Source organism: Protobothrops mucrosquamatus, unplaced genomic scaffold (assembly GCF_001527695.2).
Source record: "Protobothrops mucrosquamatus isolate PMUCROS unplaced genomic scaffold, P.Mucros_1.0 scaffold_6, whole genome shotgun sequence".
Lineage (NCBI taxonomy): Eukaryota > Metazoa > Chordata > Lepidosauria > Squamata > Viperidae > Protobothrops > Protobothrops mucrosquamatus.
Window position 1 is genome coordinate 59,126 of NW_015386082.1, and position 23,596 is coordinate 82,721.

The following is a 23,596-nucleotide window of genomic DNA, read 5'->3' on the forward strand; positions in this document are numbered from 1 at the left end:
AAAGTCCCCTCATGCTTTTCCCTAAGTTATCATTTATAGTATAATCTGCCAATGATTTTGCCTTTATGTCTATTTTTTCTCCCTTTCCCAGCCCATTCCCAGCCTTTTACAACTATCTACAGATGGAGCTCTGGGCTAGCAAAACGAAATGTCAAAAACACAGTATAAGCCTGCACACCAAACAATATAGTACTTAAAATATTATAACTGAAGTGTTTTTTTTATCAAAATGGAAACAGTGATGATTTTTAAATTCACTTTATTTTCACAGTTTCAAAAATAATTTCTCAAGTTACATTTCAGTTATAAGGGGTTTTTTTTCAGCTTAAGGTGCAAATGCAGTATTTCTTCCAACCAAGGACACAAGTCAAAATTAGGCCCTTTTAAGTTCTATGGATTGTATTAATTATATACTTATATCAGTCCCCACTGAAAAAGCCTAATATTAGCTAGACTGGGCAATTTTTATTTATTTATTTTAAATTTCTGAAATAATGCCCTTTATATCTTTGATTAAATCCAGTGATTTTAGTTGTTCTTTACCTATATAATACGTATTTTATCTAAGATTATCAAACGATTCTTACATTCTGCATAAAACCTGCGATAAAATATTCTTTATAGTATAAAATGGTTTAGGAATGTGCAGTTATTTGGATTTCAAGTGGAAAAGGAAGCAACTCCTTAAGTAGAACACATATTTTCCTCTGACTACATAATTAGTGTAGAAAAGATGTAGTTTCTTTAAGGAATCTCTTGACAACATTATTGAGTATATCTGTATCTGTGCTGAGCAGCTTTTTGCCTTGAATTGGAACAGTAGAATATCCTCAGCGTTGTTTCATTTGTATCAAAGACGATGTAATTAACATATATTATTTAATGCAAAAAGGTTAAGCATCCCAGTTTGAGGCAACCAGTTTAATATGGCTGTTCTGGAAAAATACGGTTTTCTTAAAACCAAAATGAACTTTTGAGAAAAATATGGCAGGAATAATGAGTTGCACATGAACAATACAGGGTCTTCCATCAAATTTTGCTTTGCGTAAAAAAATCAATCTCTTTCAACTCTTCAGGCAGATATTCTTGCTCTACAGGATTCTTGTACATGGGATTATATTTATAATCTTTACCGTAACCTAAATTTTTCATGAGCCTGGTTGGTGCATTCCGCAAATGTAAAGGAACAGGAGGAAGTGGTCCCTGGTGGTCTCTTAGGCATGCTTTCACTTTGCTGTAGGCGCTGTACACTTCAATAGACTTTGGTGCTCTGGCAAAATAGACTACACACTGTGCCAGTAAGACCTAAGCAACAAAAAGAAAGGGCCAATTAAAGAAGCAAGGGAAATGTACTATAGGTAGTCCTCGACTTACAACAGTTTTGTTTAGTGACCGTTCGAAGTTACAATGGCAATGAAAAAAGTGACTTTTGACCTTTTTTCACATTGCAGCATCCCCATGTGATCATGTGATCAAAATTCAGACGCTTGGGCAACTGACTCGTATTCATGACGGCTGCAGTGTCCCGGGGTCATGTGATTCCCCTTTTGCAACCTTCTGACAAGCAAAGTCAGAGGGGAAGCAAGATTCATTTAACAACCATATTACTAACTTAACAACTACAGTGATTCAGTTAACAGCCAGGGCAAGAACGGTTGTAAAATGGGGCAAAATTCACTTAATAACTCTCTCACTTAACAATAGAAATTTTGGGGTCAATTGTGGTCAATTGTTGCACAAAACTCTTGACATAGGATATAGCACGATTCCTGCATTTTATTGAAAACATGGAATTGACAGAATGGCAGGAAGAAGGGGCCTATGTTTGCAATACATAAGTATATGTACATAAGTATTCACTGAATGTACAAAATTTAATATTTCAGGAATGGAACATTTCATCATTATTAGGAATATTCTGTTTCTTTTCTGGACCATACTATTCTAGAGTGTGAAAACCTGCACAATCTGGTCCAGTCTTGGAATACTACAAATTGTTTCTGATTCAGAATAATTAACTTTTGAAATGACTAAAGCATCCTTAGAATGACATGATTGCCATGAATCAGAGGTGTGACTGTTTCCAGAGTTTTGTACCTCCTAAATTGAACTCATTGGCATATATTCCTAGAAAAAACATACAAGGTTACATTACTATTTATATGGTTCAGTAATTATAGGCAAAAGAAGGAAGCAAAATTACTGTACAGGTAGTCCTCGACTTATAACCGTAACTGGGACCAGAATTTCCATTGTTAATCAAGATAGAGATGTTAAGTAATAAATAATAAAAAAATAAATAAAATAAGTCAGTCGTGCCTGATTTTATGACATTTTTGCCATGGTTGTTAAGCAAATCACTGGAGTTGTTAAATGAATCACATCAAGCTTCCCTTATTGACTTTGCTTGTCAGAAGTCAAGTGGGGAGATGGCAAATGGCAATCACATAACCCTGGGACGCTGTAACCATCGTAAATGCATGCCAGTTGCCAAGCACCCAAATTTTGTTCATGTGACTATGGGGATGCTGCAATGGGCATAAATGTGAGGACTGGTTGTAAGCCACTTTTTCAGTGTCACTGTAACTTCAAACAGGCACTAAATGAATAGTTGTAAGTTGGGGACTACTTGTAGAAGAAAAAATAACATTTAGAAGTTTCTGATGTTGATTGTTTATAAATTACATTACCTCACACTCCGGCATTCCAATAAAGTGGCAGCCTTGATAAGCAGCCACAGCTTGAGGTAAGGCCAAGGGATCTGCTAATCCTATAATGACATTTTATATTCTAATCAACAATATGATACATCAAATCAAGTTGACTTAAATAAACCGCTACATGGCACCGCCTTTCTATTTGAGGGACTGCTTGTTCTGTGTGCTTCAAAAGACTCGGCTTCCTTCAGGTCTCATTGATTAAGTAAAGTCATCTAGCGGGACCTGAGAGGTAGGCCTTCTGTTGCTGCACCTGTCCTTTAGAGATTCATATGGCCCCTGCCTTAAAGTGATCTTTAAAACCATCCAAATCTAAGGCCTAGATTTTTTCCTAGGCCTTGGATTTGGATGGTTGGGCTGGAAACTTTAAGGTGGGGGAGGGAAATGTACAAAGATGGTCTGTTGTTCTCTTCAACAGTTATTATTTTATGTGTGGTTGGGGGTGGTGGTGGTTTTTTTTTTAGTTGGCAGCCAGAAATTTGATGAGTAAATCAACAGGATTTATTTGGTAAAACTGCCATTAGTAACATATTAAAACAGTGTTTCTCAACCTTGACAATTTTAAGGCATGTGGACTTCAACTCCCAGAATTCCACAGCCAGCATTGCTGGCTGTGGAATTCTGGGAGTTGAAGTCCACATGCCTTAAAATTGTCAAGGTTGAGAAACACTGTATTAAAACCTGCTTTCATAAAGGCAATATCTTGCTGAAATATGGTAGTGCAGTGATTTGAATGCAGTATTGCAGGAAAACTCTGCATTCCCACTGCCAGGAGTTCAATCCTGACCGACTTCCATCCTCCTGAGGTTGGTAAAATGAGGACCCGGATAGTTGGAGGCAATATGCTGACTCCATAAGCTGCTTAGAGAGGGCTGTAAAGCACTATGAAATGGTATATAATTCTAAGTGGTATCTATACTGATTCATAGCCTTTGCTGCTCACTTGTAACCCAAGGAATAAAACACTTCAGGGGATAAACTAGAAGGCAGCTGGATGGAAAGCTATTAGTACATATCAGGGGCATAGAGTAATTGAGAAAAAAATGACTTTCAACCATTAATTAGTTGTTGTCCTCCAGTCTCTGGTTTCAAATGGAGTACCCCAGTTTTACTCTTTTCAAGCCAAATGTCACAGGAAAACAGGTAGATAATTTTTGTTCACTTTGACCTCTTTCCCACAATTTGGGATCTATGATGAAATAGACGTTTTGTCAAAAGGCTATCAAAATAATGAAACTAGGATATTTCATGTATGTTAAACACTATATAAAGGCCTTGTTTGACGAATAGTGAAAGAGGGACGTTAGCCCAAGTCTGCCTGTCTTTATCTGGAAGAAATAACACTGCAATATGCAGGGACTCAGGCTGCAAAGATTTCTGTCATCTTGGAATATTCAAATTACCAGTCAGAATATCAGTTAGCCAACTGGTTTTGATATTGGAGATATCCATATTCATCATCTAAAAACCTGTGCTAGGTAAGTGCAACATAGTTTGTGAGCCATACCTCTATTCAGTAAATTTGTGGATTTACAGGCAAGCACATTTCCAGTTTCAATGAACCAAATACCTTTTTCATAATTATATCTATTAAACAGTCAGTTGACTCCTAATGGTATAATGTTGACTGTTATAGCATGAACTTCTGTTTACATTAGAACTGGAATTCTCAAAAAATGAGCTGATTTGACTTCTGGCCAAACTCTGGTTCCAAAGTAAATATCTCAAGGACTGTCACCTGCTCCTTTGTAGTTGCCCTGGAAGCAGGTTTTTCTACTTGCACTATATTGTAAGGAGAATGGGATTAGACTGTTACTTGTGTTTTGGAAGAAAAGCTGAGTTGGCAGCATGGGGGAGAGACTGCAGAGCTGGAGACAAAACTACTAGAGGGGCTATGAGGATGAAAGTGTCCATAGAAACCCACATTCTCTTGAGTTACTCACCTATATCTTCACTTGCAAATCTTACCAACCTTCTTGCTACATAGAGTGGATCCTCACCCCCTTCAAGCATTCGGGCAAGCCAGTAAAGGGAAGCATTTTCGTCAGAGCCACGCATAGATTTATGAAGTGCAGAGATGCAGTTATAATGCTCTTCGCCTATTGAGAAACAGACCAAAAGCAACACAATGCTTAGATCATCTGAGTAGCAGTGCAATTTAAATGCCCGTTTTTCCAATGAATATATTAATTACAACATGCCTGCATTACCTTTAAAGAGAGATAAAAGTTGCATTCTTCAAAGTACCTGGGGGCAAAGAGCCTGCTGCATAGTTGTTGTTTTTTGTTCCCAGATTTAAGATGCTTCTTGTGGGACATTGCATCGAATTATATTATATTATATTGTATTATATTGTATTATATTGTATTATATTGTAATATTATATTATATTATGTTATGTTATGTTATGTTATGTTATGTTATGTTATGTTATGTTATGTTATGTTATGTTATGTTATATTATATTATATTATATTATATTATATTATATTATATTATATTATATTATATTATATTATATTATATTATATTATATTATATTATATTATATTATATTATATTATTATATTATATTATATTATATTGGTGTTATAGCGCATTACAATATTCAGGATTGCACAATTATTTTAATGCTCATTTACATTGTGTTTTGTTCCTAAACTTAGTTCACCATCCAGAGATAAGAGGGACATCTAAATGAATCATACAAGTTATGTTACCTTTGACAGAGAAAATACATACAAAAGCAATTCTACAGAAATGCACAGCTAACTCAAGTATCTGAATTCCTTCCCAGTACTGCCATGAGGGCTGTTATATCTGCCACTCACCAGCTCGGTCATACAAAATGTGGGATCTTTGGAGTCCTTCCTTCACGTGATCTTCTGTGATGACCACTCGTTTGGCAGAACATTCATGGTTGTTATCCTGATGGGAGGTGTCGGTTAATCTTGCCTGGACAGCCATCTGGAGCCCATTTAGCCCAGTCCTTGCATCACCATCACAAAGGTAGGCAAGACTATTTAATGCTCTTTTTTCAATACATAACCTGAAATAAAAACATAGGTCATATAAAGAACAGTTGCTGGAATTGGGTATGTCTAGTTTAACGAAGAGAAGGACGAGGGGAACATGATAGCAGTGTTCCAATATCTCAGGGGCTGCCACAAAGAAGAGGGAGTGAAGCTATTTTCCAAGGCGCCTGAAGGCAGGACAAGAAGCAACGGATGGAAACTAACCAAAGAGAGAAGCAACCTAGAACTAAGGAGAAACTTCCTGACAGTTAGAATAATTAACCAGTGGAACAACCTGCCTCCAGAAGTGGTGAATGCTCCAATACTGGAAGGTTTTAAGAAGAGACTGGACAGCCATTTGTCTGAAATGGTATAGGGTTTCCTGCCTGAGCAGGGAGTTGGACTAGATGACCTCCAAGGTCCCTTCCAATTCTGCTATTCTATTCTATTCTATTCTATTCTATTCTATTCTATTCTATTCTATTCTATTCTATTCTATTCTATCTTTATCCTATCCTATCCTATTCTATCCTATCCTATTCTATTCTTTTACATTGGGACATAGAGAGCGAGAGAGCAAATCAGACTACGGTCTTATCCTCATGAAATCATTCCAAATTATCACAGAAGCTTTACAAAGAATATGTCATCTGTCTCCTTGGTTTTGACATCAGAATGTTAAAAATATATAATGTGGTCAAGTTAAACATTCTTCTGAGTCCTTTTTTGTCATTTGATAACAAATAGAAGACAAAGTGATAGCAAGCTTTAATCTGTACATGTCACATTCAAACCAGGTTAGGGAATCATTCCAAACCCATAAAAATTAAAACCTGAACCATATTTTGCCCTGAATTGAAACAGAACTTACACCATTAACTGCTTTATTTATTCTGTTGAATAGGAACAAAGACAAAAAGTGAAACGACAAAATATCAGGCTGTAGTTATAACAGAATACCTTGGTTTACCTTTCTTTCCCTCCATGCAGACAAATAAATGCCCAGCAAGGAGGTCGACCTGTTTGAACTCTTTTAGAAGGTGCTGAAACATCAGTGTAAATTACAGTATGCCACCTGATAATCATGTTCCCTTAAGTTTATTTTAAAATTAATCCTTCAAAAACAAAATTGACCATTGAGAATTTTTTTTTAAAAAAAAATATCATCCTAAAATTTTCAAAGGCAGCCAATAAAATTAATAAGGTTTGTGAAGATGACATGGTTGTACATGGTTGGAGTGGTATCTGAAGTTGAAGGACATTATCGTTTGTCAGGATCAGAATATTTATTGGTCACCGTGAGGCTAATGGGCACTACTGACCTCTGAAGGAAGAACTGATTAAGAAGGGCCATGCCAGTTGCCTTCTGGATCGCGTGCATTTTGAGTGGGCACTTGGGAGTTTCCCAACAATTTGCTGGGCTGCTCGAGTGCCAAGTAGCTCGCTAGAATATAAAAACAATGAATAAAGCAGTGGTTCTCAACCTTTTTAATGCCGCGACCCCAACCGGTCGTACGTCGAGGACTAAACCGGTCGTAAGTCGAGGACTAAACCGGTCGTAAGTCGAGGACTACCCAACCGGTCGTAAGTTGAGGACTTTCCCGGCCCGGGAGTGCCGCGCATGCGTGGTTCCGCCCCCTGCGCCGGCCGAGACGTAGCTGGCAAGCGGCAGAGACGGAGCAGGCCGACCACCAGCTGGCCCAGCCCAAGGGAGGTAAGGCACCCGCCGGAAAAGGGGAAAAAAATGGCGGACAGCCTTGCTTGGCGACCCCCGTGAAATGGTCGATCGACCCCAAATGGGGTCCCGACCCACAGGTTGAGAACTACTGGAATAAAGAGATACTGATAGAAGCAACAGGGTCCTGTAAACGGTCTCCCTCTTCATGCTGATCCAGGAATGCTTCTAGATTAACTAAGGAGCTATGGGAGGTGAAGCAACTGAAGAGATACTTAGAGCTATACTGGTGAAAGACTAGCAGAGCATATGAACAAACACAAGAGTCCCTGTTCAGGTTACATTTTGGCGGTAAAGGAGGCAATTTCAATATCTCTCCATCCTTACTGTGTTTGCAGACTGCCATCCAGTGGCCTTGTTTAAGATTTCTGCTCTCTTCTCAATAATGATGAGTCACAAGAGCTCTCCAGGCTGCTATGAATTTGTTTGCTAGGTGGATTGCGGACGAAGCCATTGATATTCAGAGCAGCACCAAATCTAATCCCATGACAGGGATAGTATTATCTTTAGTGCTGGTACTGCAAATGAACCCAGCATTGCCAGAATATCTGCAATTCACTTGTGGAAGAATGTCAATGGAACCAGAAGCAACTAGAGCTGTTGGCTGGGATGCAGCACACACATACACCCACACACCCAGTTTGATGTAATGGTTCTGGTGCTGGAATACAAACCCAGAACTTCTGAGTTCTAGACATAGAAGCCATCTGGATGACTTTGCGTCAGTCAGTTTTTCTCAAACCATCCTCCCCTCCACAACAGAGTTGTGGGGAAAATAGGAGGAGGAGGAGAAGAAATTGTACAACACAAGAAGTTGTACAAAAAGAAGGCTGTTTAAAACTGATATTCTTGTTCTTGCTTCTGTTTTCCCCCCTTCTTTTCTGCCCACTTTTTATTTTCATACCCTCTAGAAGTGCCCTTAGGAGCAGAGATTTACCACATCACATAATACTTTACCAGAACAAAATCCCAACCCTATACATAAATAATCATTTGCATGGACAAGCAGTTTATTTATTTATTTAATTTATAAACTTTATTGGCCGCCCATCTTACCACAGCGTAATTCTATTCTTAAGTTTATTCTTAAATTCTATTTACAGGTAGTCCTCACTTACTAACCACCGCTGTTTACTGACCGTTTGAAATTATAATGGTGCTGAAAAAGTAACTTTACAACCAGTCCTTGCACTTATGAATGCTGGACTGTCCTGGTGCTCCTCAACCAGCCATCATTTATGACCATCACAGTATATCACTGGAGAAACTGGCAGTAAAATTGCAAGTCTCAGCCACTTGGTGTCTCAATTAATGTTTAGCATCCATGGGTGATTGGCTTAATGACCATGGTGAAAGTGAAGTCATAAGCCAATCGTTATCATGTAATGTTTCATTTGAGAACCATGTTGCTTAGTGATGGAATTTCTAATCCCAATTGTATTTGTTAATCAAGGACTGCCTGTATTCAGTTCTTTATAGATAAGCCACTTCTGAGGTGGCTTATCACACAAGTAGTATAATGATAAAATAGCAGGAATATTCTAGGGCTGTGAAGAGCTTTGAATTCAAAGGCAGAAAAGGGCTCTGGAGGAAGCGGGAAGCCCTCATACAGTTTGTAACTCCTTAAAATAGCTATGTTTCCTGGGATCACTCAGCAGCCACTACAACCTGCCATACATTAAGACAGAACAGCCTTCAATAAAGTTGTCAAGTTTATATACTATGGTGTTACTTTATGTTGTATGATGACACAACAGTTTGCTAGACAATTATCTGAATGACAATGATTTGAATGATTTTTTTCCTTTGAGTAGACATCTGTTTGTTAGTTCAATTCTGTTTCAGCTTTATTCTTCATTTTAGTATTTTTTCTTCACATCTATGTGTCAATTTAGCATATTTAGTTCATTACTTCTACAGATACAACTAGTTATCTTCCTAGTGAATACAACATAAAAGAACAACTAAAAATTCAAGTCTAGATTTGACTTTAATCACATCAGATGCAGATTTGGGGGAACACCTGCATATGTGAACGCTCTATGTTAATCTCTTGCTCTGTAGGATTGAGGCCAACAAGTCCACAGCTTTATCTGCACCCTGCTCTTATTTACCACATACAGAGGAATATCTTCCACCAAATGTATTGTGGGGAGCAAGTTGATAAAGATTAGAAAACCTGCTCCAGCAGGATTGTTCCCCTCCCAAAATAAAACAGGAATTATATGCTCTATGGCAGAGGTCTTCAAACTTGGCCCTTTTATGACATGTGGCCTTCAACTCCCAGAATTCCTCAGCCAGAGTGCCTGGCTGAGGAATTCTGGGAGTTGAAGTCCACAAGTCATAAAAGGGCCAAATTTGAAGACCCCTGCTCTATGGGAAGGATCAGAGATCCCTTGATGTGTATATATCTCAAGGAAAGCCTATTTACATATGTATGCATAATTTTTAAAATGTTATTTGTAAGCTGCCTAATTTAGAACATTTGTGTTTCATCTTCATATTCAAGGGTATTTGTGTTTATATAGATAGTTGTATTTCTATTCTCAAATACAAATATTTATATTAAATACATACTAGATGTCATTTGGCAATGCACAATATTTGCCAGATGATAACTATATTTTTTCATAAGAAGAACCAGTTCCCCACAGGTTTGACTGATCCTGCAGAATAGCCAAAACACTTAGTATAACTTCACATATCTTTTCTCCTATGCCAGGTAAAGACAATTATATCACTACTGAGATTTCTGTGTCTGACAGAGGAATATGCTAAATTATCAATAACTAAGAGAAGGCCAATTCGCTTTTCTCATCCCTGTCAACATACAGAATAGCCTTATTAAATCATGGCTGGCCAGGGAATATTATGTAATGGCTGCTGCTTATTTTACTTTCAATCCAGATATGTTTATGGTCTTTACTGACCATCAAGCTTAGTGAAGCAGCTCTCTTATGCAGTATCTTCCCACATGATTTAGGAAAAATTATAGCAACTCCCATGGTATTAAACACAAAAGCACTTTGTTGGACTGAATTTTCCTACTTGCTTCATATCGCTTCTGCAGATTATTAGGCTGCAGTCCATTTGCTATCTCTTAGATGCCACTAAGTTTGTAAATGAGCTGAAGCTGACTAAAAGGTTATTTTTAAAAGCAAAGTGAGCCGAGCAAGTACAGATCAGGTCACAGTGCTTGTCTGAAATTAAAGCCCAATTTTTAAAAAGTTAAAAACAGAAATGAGTCAGTTAAAAGTCTGAACTTAAAGGTTCTTGCAAAAAAATAAACAAATAAAACCAAAACAGATCTCCATCTTTTTGGTCTGAACTCAAAATGCATATGCAACCATAAAACAGTAACAGCTATATTCATTGGCAAAAATATTTTTCAAGCTTTTATACTGATGTTCTGGATTTTGTACTGGGTTGCTTTCTATGACCTGAACAGATGATTTTATGGTTCTTGAATTTGAAATGATGGATGATGATAAAACTTCATATTTATGTTAGGTTTGTTGAGATAGTCCTTTGAGTTTTAAGTCTTTCAAAATAATTGTTAAAGAGAAATAATTGTTAAAGAAATAATTGTGGGAAACTGGGACAAAATTTTCATAAATTTAGGGAGAAGACAGAATATATTCTTGGCAGGACATGTCCTCAATATTTTAATGTTTTTATTGATGTTACAGTGTATTGAGATATTTTACTAGATTTTTTTAGCAGTGTCATTTTATTATTGTCTGGAGGTATATTATAACAGCCATAGCTCTTTCTACCTATGCGAAGTAACAATTGCAAGGCATTAATCTAATCTAGCTCCCAATTTATTTATTTTGAGATTTTCCTCACTCTCAGCTTTCACTTGCACAATTGCATATTTTTGCCAGTCTCCAAAATTAAACATAGGACATCTTGAACAGCAAGTCTTGATGTTTGTATCCTGTAACCAATGATAACTAGAGACAAAAATATACACAGTGACAGAGAGGACACCCCAGGACCTAGCACTGGCTGACCTGCAAGTGGAATGTCAACTAAAGGATAAGAAAAACACAGCTAACGCACCAGTTAATGGATGCATTATCTGGCACATTAACAATATTTGCCTGAATAAATAAAAATTTCAATGACTAAAGACATGTCAATGATTGCCACAGAAGTAATCAATGTTTATGCCTATCTTCACAAATTGTTACGCAATACAAATAATTATCTTTAGTCTGTAGTACTTGCCTTTAGTGTGTAAGTACCATTTTATGCTAGTGTGTAGCCACAATGATATTCAGAATAAAACATGGGGACAAAACTCGCTCGGTCCTATGAAACAATTATTGCCCCAAATCAATATCAATACACTTAGACCTATATACCGCTTCAGTGTTTTGCAGGCCTCTCTAAGCAGTTTACAGAGTCAGCGTAGTGCCCCCAACAATCTGGGTCCTCATTTTACCGACCTCGGAAGGATGGAAGACTGAGTCAACCTTAAGCTGGTGAGAATTGAACTGCTGGCAGAATTAGCCTGCAATACTGCATTCTAACCACTGTGTCACTACGGCTCATCAACCACAGAGTTTTATGCTCAAATCTTAACATAAAACCTTAACATAAAAACATATTTGGGCCCACTCTGAAATTAGGACTGGAATTCTGTAGAACTTAGTCCCTCCTCTATGTAAATGATTTCCCGTCTAATAGTTTTTTTGGTCATGTCTGCTACACATAACTAATTTACAGATTGACCTTATTAAGACATAGACAAAAAAAAATCTCACTGTGAATTGTCCAGGAACAAAGACCTTCAAATATATTTTTAACAACCTGGCTACATACAAAAATATTGCATTATTTCTGGCTTTTTTGTCATGTCTGATTCATTTCGTTATAAGACTTCTTTAATGTTTGTAACCTCACTGCTTCTATTTTTTTTTCTATCCCAATTTATATTCTGAGATGTCCACTATCAATGTTGATTGTGATTACACAGACAATATAGTGCCGCATCTATGGGTACAACAATATGAGAGTTGGATGCTCACAGCACACAACTTCCTAGCCTTTGTATTACAGAGAGGACATTTATATTAGTCTGCTCTGAAGGCTTAGAAGTCTACCTTCTGGCCATGTCGTATTTCTTTATTTTTTGCGTTTTTAATGTGAGAAACACACTCAGGTTTCAAGAATTTGACAGAGTCATTAAGCGAAACAGCAAGCAGTTTATTGAAAAATACGTTCTTGCAGGAGCGGGTGGCTAGCAAGTAAGCAAACCTCAAAATAGAATTCAATGGCATTTTATTCCCTCAGCCTGAAGCACAAATCCCTCCCTTGCAGTCCCATTTGACAAGGACCACAAAGTTCACAATCTTTCCGGAATTCCTAGTTTTCCCCTTTTTGGAATTTCCCTAAATTACAGTCCTCCCCACCCCTTGCTCAGTTCCCCTTTTTGACATTTTCCTAAATCACCTTTGCCCTTTAAGCTGGTTTTTCTATTAGCAAGGCATGCAATTTTGGTTAACCCAGTTCCTGCTTTCTTGGAACTTAGCTGCATAAGCATAAGAAACCGAAACAAGCAGTTTATTTCTAGATTATGTGAGAGCTCTTTTTTATTTTTTTTATATTATTTTTAAAGTATTTTAATAATTTTCTATTGTTACGATTCATTAGTGCTTAATGAACAACATGTTGTCTGGGTTGGTTTTTTGCTTAGTAATAAATTAAATTCTTACTCTCTATCTCGTTTTTCCAGCCACTGATAAAATAAGTTCCCTGTTTGAAAATATTCTGTGACTTTTTTTTCTTTGATTCTCAATGTAAGTCTATCCATTTCAGCAGAGTCCAGTATTTTCTTGATTATCTCTTCATCCAACAGTGGTTTTTTTTTTTTCATTTTTCCAGTGCTGAGCAAATACCATCCTCACTGCTGTTAATACATGTAATGTTAAATATATACTTGATTTATCATTTTTTTCTGGAATTATACCTAATAAAATAAGTTCTGGTTTAAAATCTACGTGTTTCCCTAACATCTTTTCTAAGTATACATTTTTGTCCAAATTTTTTTTTTTGCTTTAACATATGTCCACCACAGGTGATATTATGTATCAGGATTTTGATAACATTTCCAGCATTTACTAGACATATTTTTAAACATTTTTGCTAATCTGACAGGTGGAAGATGCCTCTATAAAACATTTTATGTAAGTTTTCTTTATACGAGGTTATGTGCGAGCTCTTGGGTTAAAACTACCAGCTAGCCTGACTTTGGAGCTGCAAATATTTCCTACAGTTTTCTTATAATTCTAAGCCCTATTGCATTGCTTAGTATTGGTCCCTTAAAATGTATGATACCTGCAAAAACAACATTTAGCTATTATTGCTTTTCTTGTACTAATTAACTGTTCCCAGTCAAACTGGGCTCTGGCTGTTTATAATATACATCTAGACAATAATAAAATGACACTGCTAAAAAAAATCTAGTAAAATATCCCAATACATCGAAGCATCAATAAAAAAAACTATTAAAATATTGAGGACATATCCTGGCAATATATGTCTTTTCCCTAACTTTATGAAAGTTTTGTCCCAGTTTCCCACAATTATTTCTTTAACAATTATTTCTTATCTGAATCACCCCAGTGTTTTTAAATCACATTTCTTAAAAACGAAGCAGACTAAAAAAGAATCGAATCTATTTAGATTGATTCTATTCAATAATTTATTTCCAGCACAATATTTGGGATTGTGTGTAGTAGAATTTGCTTCTGTTTGGTTTTCTGAGCAAAGGATAGGCAATGAATATACTAAATATTACTGAGCTATTTTGATTGCTATTAAATGTAGTCTATCTGTATCCCTATCCGCCTATCTTATGCACCACAACTCTGGGTAGCTAACAAAATCATAATTAAAACCCATCTGAGTAGTAAAACTAATACACAAAAAGCCAAAACATGAATGCCGGTGCCCCAAGCAACACTTCCTAACTGATTCACAATTTTAATTGCTGGGATCCCATCACACCTTATTCCAATACCTCAGCCAGTTTTTAAAGATCTTCTGGAAGACTAGGAGAGTGGAGGATTGCCAGATCCCAATGCATCAGCAACAAAGTTTAAACCACAATAAAATTAACATTTAGAAAAATATGAAAACTGCTTGAAGACCATTTCATCTATTTACAAGAGCCAAGAGAATACACTGTAAAACTTGCAAAAAATGATTTGGCAATAATTGCAGCCAACATTATGTACCTTACAGTAACGTACAGTTACTACGAATGAGGACTCCTTTGGATACAACGGTATGGCAGCCAACTTTCCATAACTTCATTCCAGCGTGATGCTTGAAGGCCAAGCATTAGTTCAAAAAGTCCTTCCATGTAAACCTTATCAGCTAAACACATAATCTATTAGGATATTCTCCTATAATTGGCCTTACACAATAGACTTTTGAATTGTACAATGAAGCCACAGCAAGTTGGCTCTAATATCTGCTTTATCATACATACCAAGCGTGTCCAACCCATAGCCTATGGGCCACATGCAACCCTGGACAGCTAGTAACGTGGCCCTACAAGTTTGTAAACTTTTAACATTATGTGATTTAATATTATAAAGCTATATATTTTATATACGGCCCAAGACAATTCCTCTTCACTCAATGCAGAATAACAAGAGTTGGAAGGGACCTTGGATATCTTCTAGCCCAACCCTATACCATTTTAGGCAAATGGTTGTCCAATCTCTTCTTAAAAACCTCCAGTGATTTTAACACTGCGGCCCAGGCAAGCGAAAAGGTGATATAGATACTACTTTTCAAGGCTTCTCCCTTTTTTACCACTCTCTTACTGATTATATGACCTTGAGTAAGATGCTTAACCTTTCCATGCTTCAGTTTATTCATGTTTATCACACTGGGGAGCTGGGCTGACCTACATATACATAGCAATAGCAGTAGGACTTAGACTTGTATATCACTTCATAGTGCTTTACAGCCTCTCTAAGCGGTTTACAGTGTCAGCATATAGCTCCCAACAATCTGGGTCCTCATTTTACCGACCTCGGAAGGATGGAATGCTGAGTCAACCTTGAGCTGGTGAGAATCGAACTGCTGGCAGTCGGCAAAGTTAGCCTGCAATACTGCATTCTAACCACTGCGCCCCCACATGGGACATAAAGCATGCTGGTGAAGTACCACACGGCAGCAACAAGCTCACTAAAATCTCTTTATTTTGAGAAAAGAGATGCGGAAAATATGTACCTTCTAAGTGAACATTCATTGGGAGACCGCCGTAAGCTAGTAAAAAGGGCCACCAATGCTAAATCCGGAAAGCCTTGGCATGACCAACTTAAATTATATTTTATTTAGCATATGCCCAGAAATACACACATGCACAAAATGGATAGTGAAACACAAAACCCTGAACAGGAGGAGGAAAAAAATAGTTTCTACTATCTACATTCCATTCAGAAACAAAAGCCTCCCAGACTCAGCCAAAGAGTCGCTGTAAACACAGCTGTGACATTATATTAAGCCTGACAAGCAGTGTTACTTCTTCTCCACCCCACAACCTACTGTTTATATCTTGCTGCAACCTGAAAATCTTACAAAGGCAATATCCTAAATAAGGAGGCAAGATTCCACTGTTCCCCTAAATCAGGGGTAGGCAACCTTGCCTCTTTTTTGACTCGTGGACTTCAACTCCCAGAATTCCTGAGCCAGCATAGCTGGCTCAGGAATTCTGGGAGTTGAAGTCCACGAGTCATAAAAGAGCCAAGGTTGCCTACCCCTGACCTAAATCATGCAGTCTAGTTAGAAGCATATCATTTTCTTAACTATTAGAGAAAAACTGAATAAAAGGCAATGATTTTTTTCTCAAAAGGCTTCATTGTGTGATTTAATTAAAACAATATTAACATTATCTAACATACTGACTGACTACTGTTGAAGAGAATGGTACTACTGACTTTTAAAATATTTATTCGTTAATCAAAATATAAAATACAGAAGTACAAAGAAAAATTAAAATAATGGGAAAATAGGGGAGGAAAAGGGGAAGTTAAAAAAAAAGTATAAAGCAAAGGGAAAAAGAAAAGCACCAAGTCCCAGCTCCTTTTGATGCAGTGGAATAAGGCAGCAACATAAAACTTTTTACTTTTATATAATCATCAAACACAAAATTCAAAAATGGTTTCCAAGCAGAAACAAAGTTAGTTGTGTTCTTTTCTTTAATGGACAATGGTGCTGACCAAGAGAAAATTACTAGTGTTTAAGCTCCAAAAAATGAACAGGAATTTATTTATTTTATTTATTAAAAAATTTTATGCCGCCCAACACCCCTTACAAGGTGATGCTGGATGGCTTTCAAGTTATAAAACAAGTAAAACAATTAGCTGGAGCAGAATTAGCTGCAGCAGTGAGACCTAAATATAAATATGCCCTATGAACTGAAATTCGCATTTAAATCTAGGAATAGATATTTGAGACCCGTGTGCAGTTCCTTGTGCTCCTGACCCTGCTTCACTAGACAAAATAAATAGACTTTTACACTGGGGAAGTTGTAGTATATAATTTATTAAATGTAGTTGTTTTCTAAGTCTATGCCTCCAGTCTGAGGTAGCAATTATCTTAACATTTTGACTTCTGTGTACGTCTGAAATAATATAAGATGAAAGCAAAAATGTCACATGACGGAGGCTTCATCTTTTTTACCTGAAAACAACTTTGAACTGCTTTTATATATTTACTTGAATTGTTTGATGGCATTTTAGGATCAGCAATGTGGAGTCCTTACGGGAAATAGTCATTTTTCTTTCACTGCTCACTTTTAATAAAATACCCAGGATATAAAGGCAATTCTGATCAACAGAATCAAAATAAATCAGAGACGGCTGAACTGCCCCGCATTTTGGACTATTGTGATAAACTTGCAATGAGCAAAAACTGCTGGACAGAAATTAGATTAGGAAACCCAAAGGCAATAATACACAGTTGCTGTCAAATGTAAAATGGCCAGTGGCCAAAGCAGTTGTTACAGAATTAGGCTCAATTTTTTTTTTACTTTGGTTGCACACAGCTATTTTCTATTACTTATGTTCAACGCAACCCCTCTCCTTTGCTATTAAAAGAGTTTGGTTTTTGCATTCTTCTTCCTCCTCCCCACTCCATAAGTTCTTCCTGCCTTCTGCTTTGGCAATCTGTCACTGGATTCCTTGGGTGGTGTATGTTAACACGCAGCAGTCTACAAAGCATACTTACTCAGAGCTTTTGCTGTTGTTGGCATTCATAGAGCTGGTGGGTTCCTCGTCTTGGCTCAGAACCTGGATCCCTAAGGACTTGACAGCTCGCATCAGGATAGCTTCCATTGCTTCAACTGAGAGTTTCTCAAGAACAATAACACGGCACCGACTTAGCAGAGCTGAATTGACCTGGAAGGAAGGATTTTCTGTTGTCGCCCCAATGAGGGTTATGGTTCCACACTCAACGTGAGGAAGAAAAGTGTCCTGGACATGGGAAGAAAACGAACAATTGGTCCCAGTCAATGACAACTGCAGACATCCCATGTGAGTATATTGACAGCTCATATGCTTAGGAAAGGTAACAGATTTGTTAATAGTTTGTGCTGCAGACAATCATCTCTACCCTCATTTACCACACCAAGCTAAAAATTAAAAGTTTGTGTGGAAAGCAGGTTAAGTCTTAGTACATTAGCTTTTGTGCATGCACATCTAATAAAGTGGTTTAATTCATTGTAACCGAGCTCATTTCTATGATGCCACAAGAACCTTGATCATGCAGTATACTGAAAACAGTATGTTTTTGTAACATAGGTTTCATTGTTTTGGAGAAATTAAGGGGCGTGTGATGGTAAATCTTAATCAGTCTTCCAAAAGGGTTATTCAAAGATTGTAAAGCACCAGGTACATTTTGATGTTATATAACGCAATGAATGTTTGGAAAATGTACCATAGCCTAATTTTGTTGCAATCCACTCCCTATTTAATATAATTATTTAATATAGTTAATTTAATTATTTAATATAGTTAATGTAATTATTTAATATAATTTTTGATGTTATTCATCTCCACTCTCCAAATCTCCCTATGTGGTCACTTGATGACATAATCAACCAATACATCTCCAAAAAGTTCTGGCATTCTATTTTAGAATGTTGTTTAGTTGTGAAACTAAAATTGTAAAAGTTACAAAAAGTATTTACTCATGAAACAACTGCAAAGATGACTATAATGCTCTGACTGTCCCTTCATAACCTTGCTTGACTAGAAAAGAAGCTTTTTTTTTTCTATTGGGATAGGGCGGCATATTAAAAATGGAAGTGGTTGCCAAATTCTCAATCCCAAACTTGCTTTTTAAATAGACTGTAATATTAAATCTGAATACGGCAATCAGCATCAATATGGTAATTTTTAATGGGTTTCTAATCTCATTTCGTCTTAAAATGCATGTAAACAAGTATTACGCCAGCATGATATAACAGATCAAGTGTAGGGACTTGAACTAGGGAGACCTTGGCACAAAGCTCTGCTTACTAAGTGACCTTGGGCCAGGCACTCTCTCACACCTTGTTGAGCTTCAGAAGGCAAATACAGAAAAATTGGATAATATCTCTCTAAATAGATTTCCAGAGCCCCTTCAGGAAAGGTGTATCACAATTGTCAGAGTTAAACCATTGCTCAAGCACATGCAGAATGACTTCACTGCAGTATACTAGTTTCCTGACTGCATGTAGAAAAATTAATACCTGTTGGGACTTATTGAAACGGTGTATCTCGTCTATAAATAGAATAGTCTTCCGCTTGCAGAGTCTCTTTTCATTTTGGGCTTGGAAAATTACATCTCGGACATCACTGGTTTTGGCACTTGTGGCCGACAGCGTCACAAACCGTGTTCCATTCTTCTTACTGCTATTGGCTATGATACGTGCCAAGGTTGTCTGAAACGAAGAAAACAGGCAAACATGCTGATTTTGTTCTGAAAACAGGAAATCACCTATGTTAATACATAGGGGTGTGAAGGAAATATTGGGATGTATGTATGTTTGCATGTAAAAAATGGTTCCTTCCCTTCCAATGGAAAGTGGTTACTTAAATAGAAAACCTAAACTACTTAAAGCTTAAAAAAGAATTATCATCCAGACAAGAGGTTGAGTGGGGAGCAAAATAGACCTTCTACCCCCTGGCTGGGCTCCAAGAGCTATTTTAGCCCTTGGACATGCTCAGTAGGGTTCAAGAGGTTCCTTTGACAACACGGTTCGTATTATCTCACTGAATGTTAATCCGAAGAGGGGATGCGTTGCGTTTAGCAATTTCTTTCAGCCAACAATTGGCTTTAAAAATACAATAAATCTAATGTACTAGCTGCAGGTTATTTTTTACTTTATTAAAGGGGGAATTGTGCCATCCTTTTTTTGCTTTGCGCTCTTGATAGGACACCATAGTTTACAACAGTGATTTACTTCTGGTCTTTATGGGTCCTTGTTGCAGTAGTCATTTCTGACCCACAGCCGCAAGGCTGGTACTATGGCCTGCCAGTTACTGAATATTTCTGCAATCTACACATTCAGACACAAAGACAATTTAGTGCTATTCCTGTGGACTACTACCCACATCTGCAAAAACTAAGTTGCATTTCTAAAGTGGACAATCATTTTCTAGGTATTAGCCATTCCAATGCTTAATACATTACAGGTGGTCCTTAGGTTATGGCCACTCCTTTCAGCGACTGTTTAAAGTTGCAATGGTGCTGAACAAGGGAGACCTACAAGGGAGTTCTGTCCATCATGGCATCGCCACGGTCATATGATCACAATTTCAAAGTTTCAAAGCAAAGACAGTGGGGAAGCCAGCAGGAAGTTGGAGGTTGCAGTCACATGTGGTCTTTGCTTAACAACCCACACGATCCATTGTTAATGATGGCAACTGGGTGTCAAGTGTCCTTACCAACCCCTGGTTCCCACAGAAGACAAGTGGTCAACGTCAAGGTGGCTGGAAAAAATAGAACGGTCTGACCAGCGTTTAATCACAGCAAAACAAAGTTAGCGCTGGGAGTGATTTCCTCCCAGCGCCTTACGTACAGTCCTCCCCCACCAGCTCCACCCCCCCACCCACCTAGCCAGCATCCGGTGGCTAAGGTTAAGAACAGCGATGTGGGCCTCTGGCTTTCTTCTCCGTTCGACTGGGTTCACATTGTTGGGGGACACTCCTGCGCCGATCAGCTGCTTGTCGGGCGCATGGCTGTTCAGCGGCTCTGCCTTTTGGCCATTGTCCAGGTAGGGCTACCCTGGCGTCTCCCCGGGCATCGTCCTTGCCGCTAGCCTCTACTGGCCTCTTCCCCAATGTCTCCCAGCTGGCTTCCTCCCGGTGGACATCTTTGCCATGGTGCTCCTCCCTGGGGCCTTCCCGCGTCAAACAGCTGTCTGGAGGCCGAGGCGTGGAACCTCCCAGCTGTTCAGCAGTGGCGCTGGCCTCCTCCCCAGTATCGTTGTCTCTCTCCCCCGTCAATGTCGAGCCCACGGTCCCAGAAAGCTCCCCTGACATTTAATGATCAACAGCCTCTCTCCGGCCTCAGAACTTCATACCTGACACCCTCCTCCTTGTTTTCATCCTATTCTGCTTATTTGACCCTTCCATTTGTCCGGGAGGAGGTCTTCAAATTCCTCCTGCTCCCTACAAGGGGGAACATGACTTTCCTTTTATGCAGCGACATAGAGGGAGAGATTATGATAAAATGGCAGGAGGACAAGTAGAGAAGTAACAAGCAAAACAAAGATTTTTCCAGGAGGGTCATCCAATCCTTGGCAATATTACATATTCTTTGCTAAGGAAAGGAGCTATGGTCAATTCCTGGCAGCTCCATGTTCCTTCTAGAGCTGCTAAGAATTGACATAATCAAGCCTTTCTTGCCACAATCTTCCTCAGATATGTTGAAATACATTTCTCAACATCTCCGAGTTTATGAAGCTAAATAACCTAGCTTTGCCGCAGCTTTGTATGTTCTATCATTAGTAGCCACATCAAACCCTTGCTTCCAAGCCCAGTGGATTCAGACATCACATTAAACCATAATTTGATTTGTTTGGTTTTGGGTTAGTGTGATGTTTTATTCTAATCACTGAACAGAATTCTGCAGATTATAAAGTAAGTGAATAGATTGTTTCAAATAAAATACAAACAGTATTTTAACTATATCATCAAGGTAATCAAAGCCTGATGAGTTTTATAGATAGTATAACAACATTTTTGCCATTTTCAAGGACACTGAATTATAGTATATAAATCAGAATTGCCCAAATTCTTGACCGAGTAAGAAGTTATGTAATGGGCCCTTGTGTCCTTAAGACAAGTATGCTTAAATCCAGCAAATCATTACTATTTACAAAACTTAGTTAATGCTTTGAACCATGCTTCATGGTTAAAATGAATGATTTCATGTTACCTGAACCCAATCTAGAACTGTGATCCTCCTATTGTAACTAAATTAGGAATTAAATAAAATGGCAAATGTAGCCATACAATTGTGTGACATATAAGCTCAGCTGGCCTTTTCTATAAGCTAATATTAAACATGACTGGTTTGATGTCAACTTAGCCAGTGTACTTATGTATATGTGTGCATGTGTGTATGTGATTTAAAATAAATCCAGATACCTTAATCCACTTGCTATAGTTTAGTTTTTCTTGCAAACTGAGTGGTGCAAGGCAAGGAAGCTCCAATTGTTTGAGTTTTCCCCATTTCAAGGCAAAAGGAAAGTTTAGTTCCAGGACTAGGGATTGGGAGAATTAGACTATTTTACAGTAAGAGCAGAACCATTCATTTAGGGCAGAGGCCCCCAACCTTTTGGGCATCAGGGACCAGTTCTGTATAGAGAGGTTTTTCCGTGGACCAGGGGGGGGCATTGTTTTGTGTGCTGCCTGCATTCCCGGATGGGGCTTCCCTTGTTTGCGTGGACCGATTTCTGGCATGCTGTGGACCGATGCTGGTCCACGGACTGGGGGTTGGAGACCCCTGATTTAGGGAGTTTGGAAGGAGTCCCCAGTGAGAATGAGGTGGTCTAACTATACATTAGAAATATAAGTTCACATTGCAAGATGCCAAGTGGGTTTTTTTTGTTTCTCTTATGTATTATATTTTATTTTATTTATATATGCACATAGGCATATTTATTTATTTATTTATTTTAAAAGGTGTGACTGTCCTTTCACTACTTTCAAGGGTGACAGTACTGCGATTTTTTCTGACAATAAACAGCAGAGACATCTGTGGCTATTGGTTTCCAGATAAAATGTAGTCCAATGTGACTTTTATATTAGTATTTTTGTTCAGTACTAATGAAATCTACTTTTACTTTGATGCCACGTTGTTTGAGGGATGCTGAATCCTAAACATGAAACAGAAAATATGACGCCTTTATTTATTGAAATGATTTATAGAGCCACCCATCTCACTGCAGCTCAATCCATCACAACAATATGACTCCATGACACCCTAGTTAAATCAAAAGAGGTAGTCCTCAACTTACAACCATTTGTTGTGTGGCCATTCACAGTTACAACTACACCGGAAAAAGTTGTAACATTCACTTTCATCTTATGACTGTTTTTCACACTTATGACCGTTGCGACGTCCCCATGGTCACGTGATCAAAATTCAGGGCCTTGGAAACTGGCATGTATATATGACAATTGCACTGTCCCAGGATCATGTGATCAGCATTTATAACTTTTCCAGCCTGCTTCTGACAAGCAAAGGCAACGGGGGAAGCCAGATTCACTTACCGGCCATATGATTCACTTAACTGCAATGAATCACTTAGCAAACCTGAACAAAAAGAGATCATAAAATGGGGAAAAGTCACTTAACAACTGCCTTGCTTAGCAATGGAAATTTTTGATTCAACTGTGGTCATAAGTCAAGGACTATCTGTAATCCCCAAAACAAAAGCCAAGTCACCAATGGAGCTTGTTCCTGGTCCAAATGCCCTGGGGGAACAGATAGATCTACCATGGAATACTTATGGAATATACCCCATCACTGCCACCCCAATCATGGGCTAGACCAGTGTTTCCCAACCTTGACAATTTTAAGGCATATGGACTTCAACTCCCAGAATTCCA

The 23,596-nt window shown here is 38.0% G+C and overlaps 1 protein-coding gene across 1 annotated transcript in view; it reads right to left on the minus strand.

Moving 5' to 3' along the window:
• Window positions 1–265: 265 nt before the first annotated feature.
• Window positions 266–23,596, minus strand: part of WRNIP1 (WRN helicase interacting protein 1) — a 34,666-nt gene continuing 11,335 nt past the window's right edge. The window contains exons 2-7 of the mRNA XM_015813655.1: window positions 19,225–19,416; window positions 17,721–17,965; window positions 5,549–5,766; window positions 4,661–4,816; window positions 2,691–2,770; window positions 266–1,305 (exon numbers count right to left, since the gene is read on the minus strand). Coding sequence (XP_015669141.1) covers window positions 1,030–1,305; window positions 2,691–2,770; window positions 4,661–4,816; window positions 5,549–5,766; window positions 17,721–17,965; window positions 19,225–19,416 — 1,167 coding nt within the window. The 3' untranslated portion in view covers window positions 266–1,029. The remainder of the gene's footprint in view (window positions 1,306–2,690; window positions 2,771–4,660; window positions 4,817–5,548; window positions 5,767–17,720; window positions 17,966–19,224; window positions 19,417–23,596) is intronic.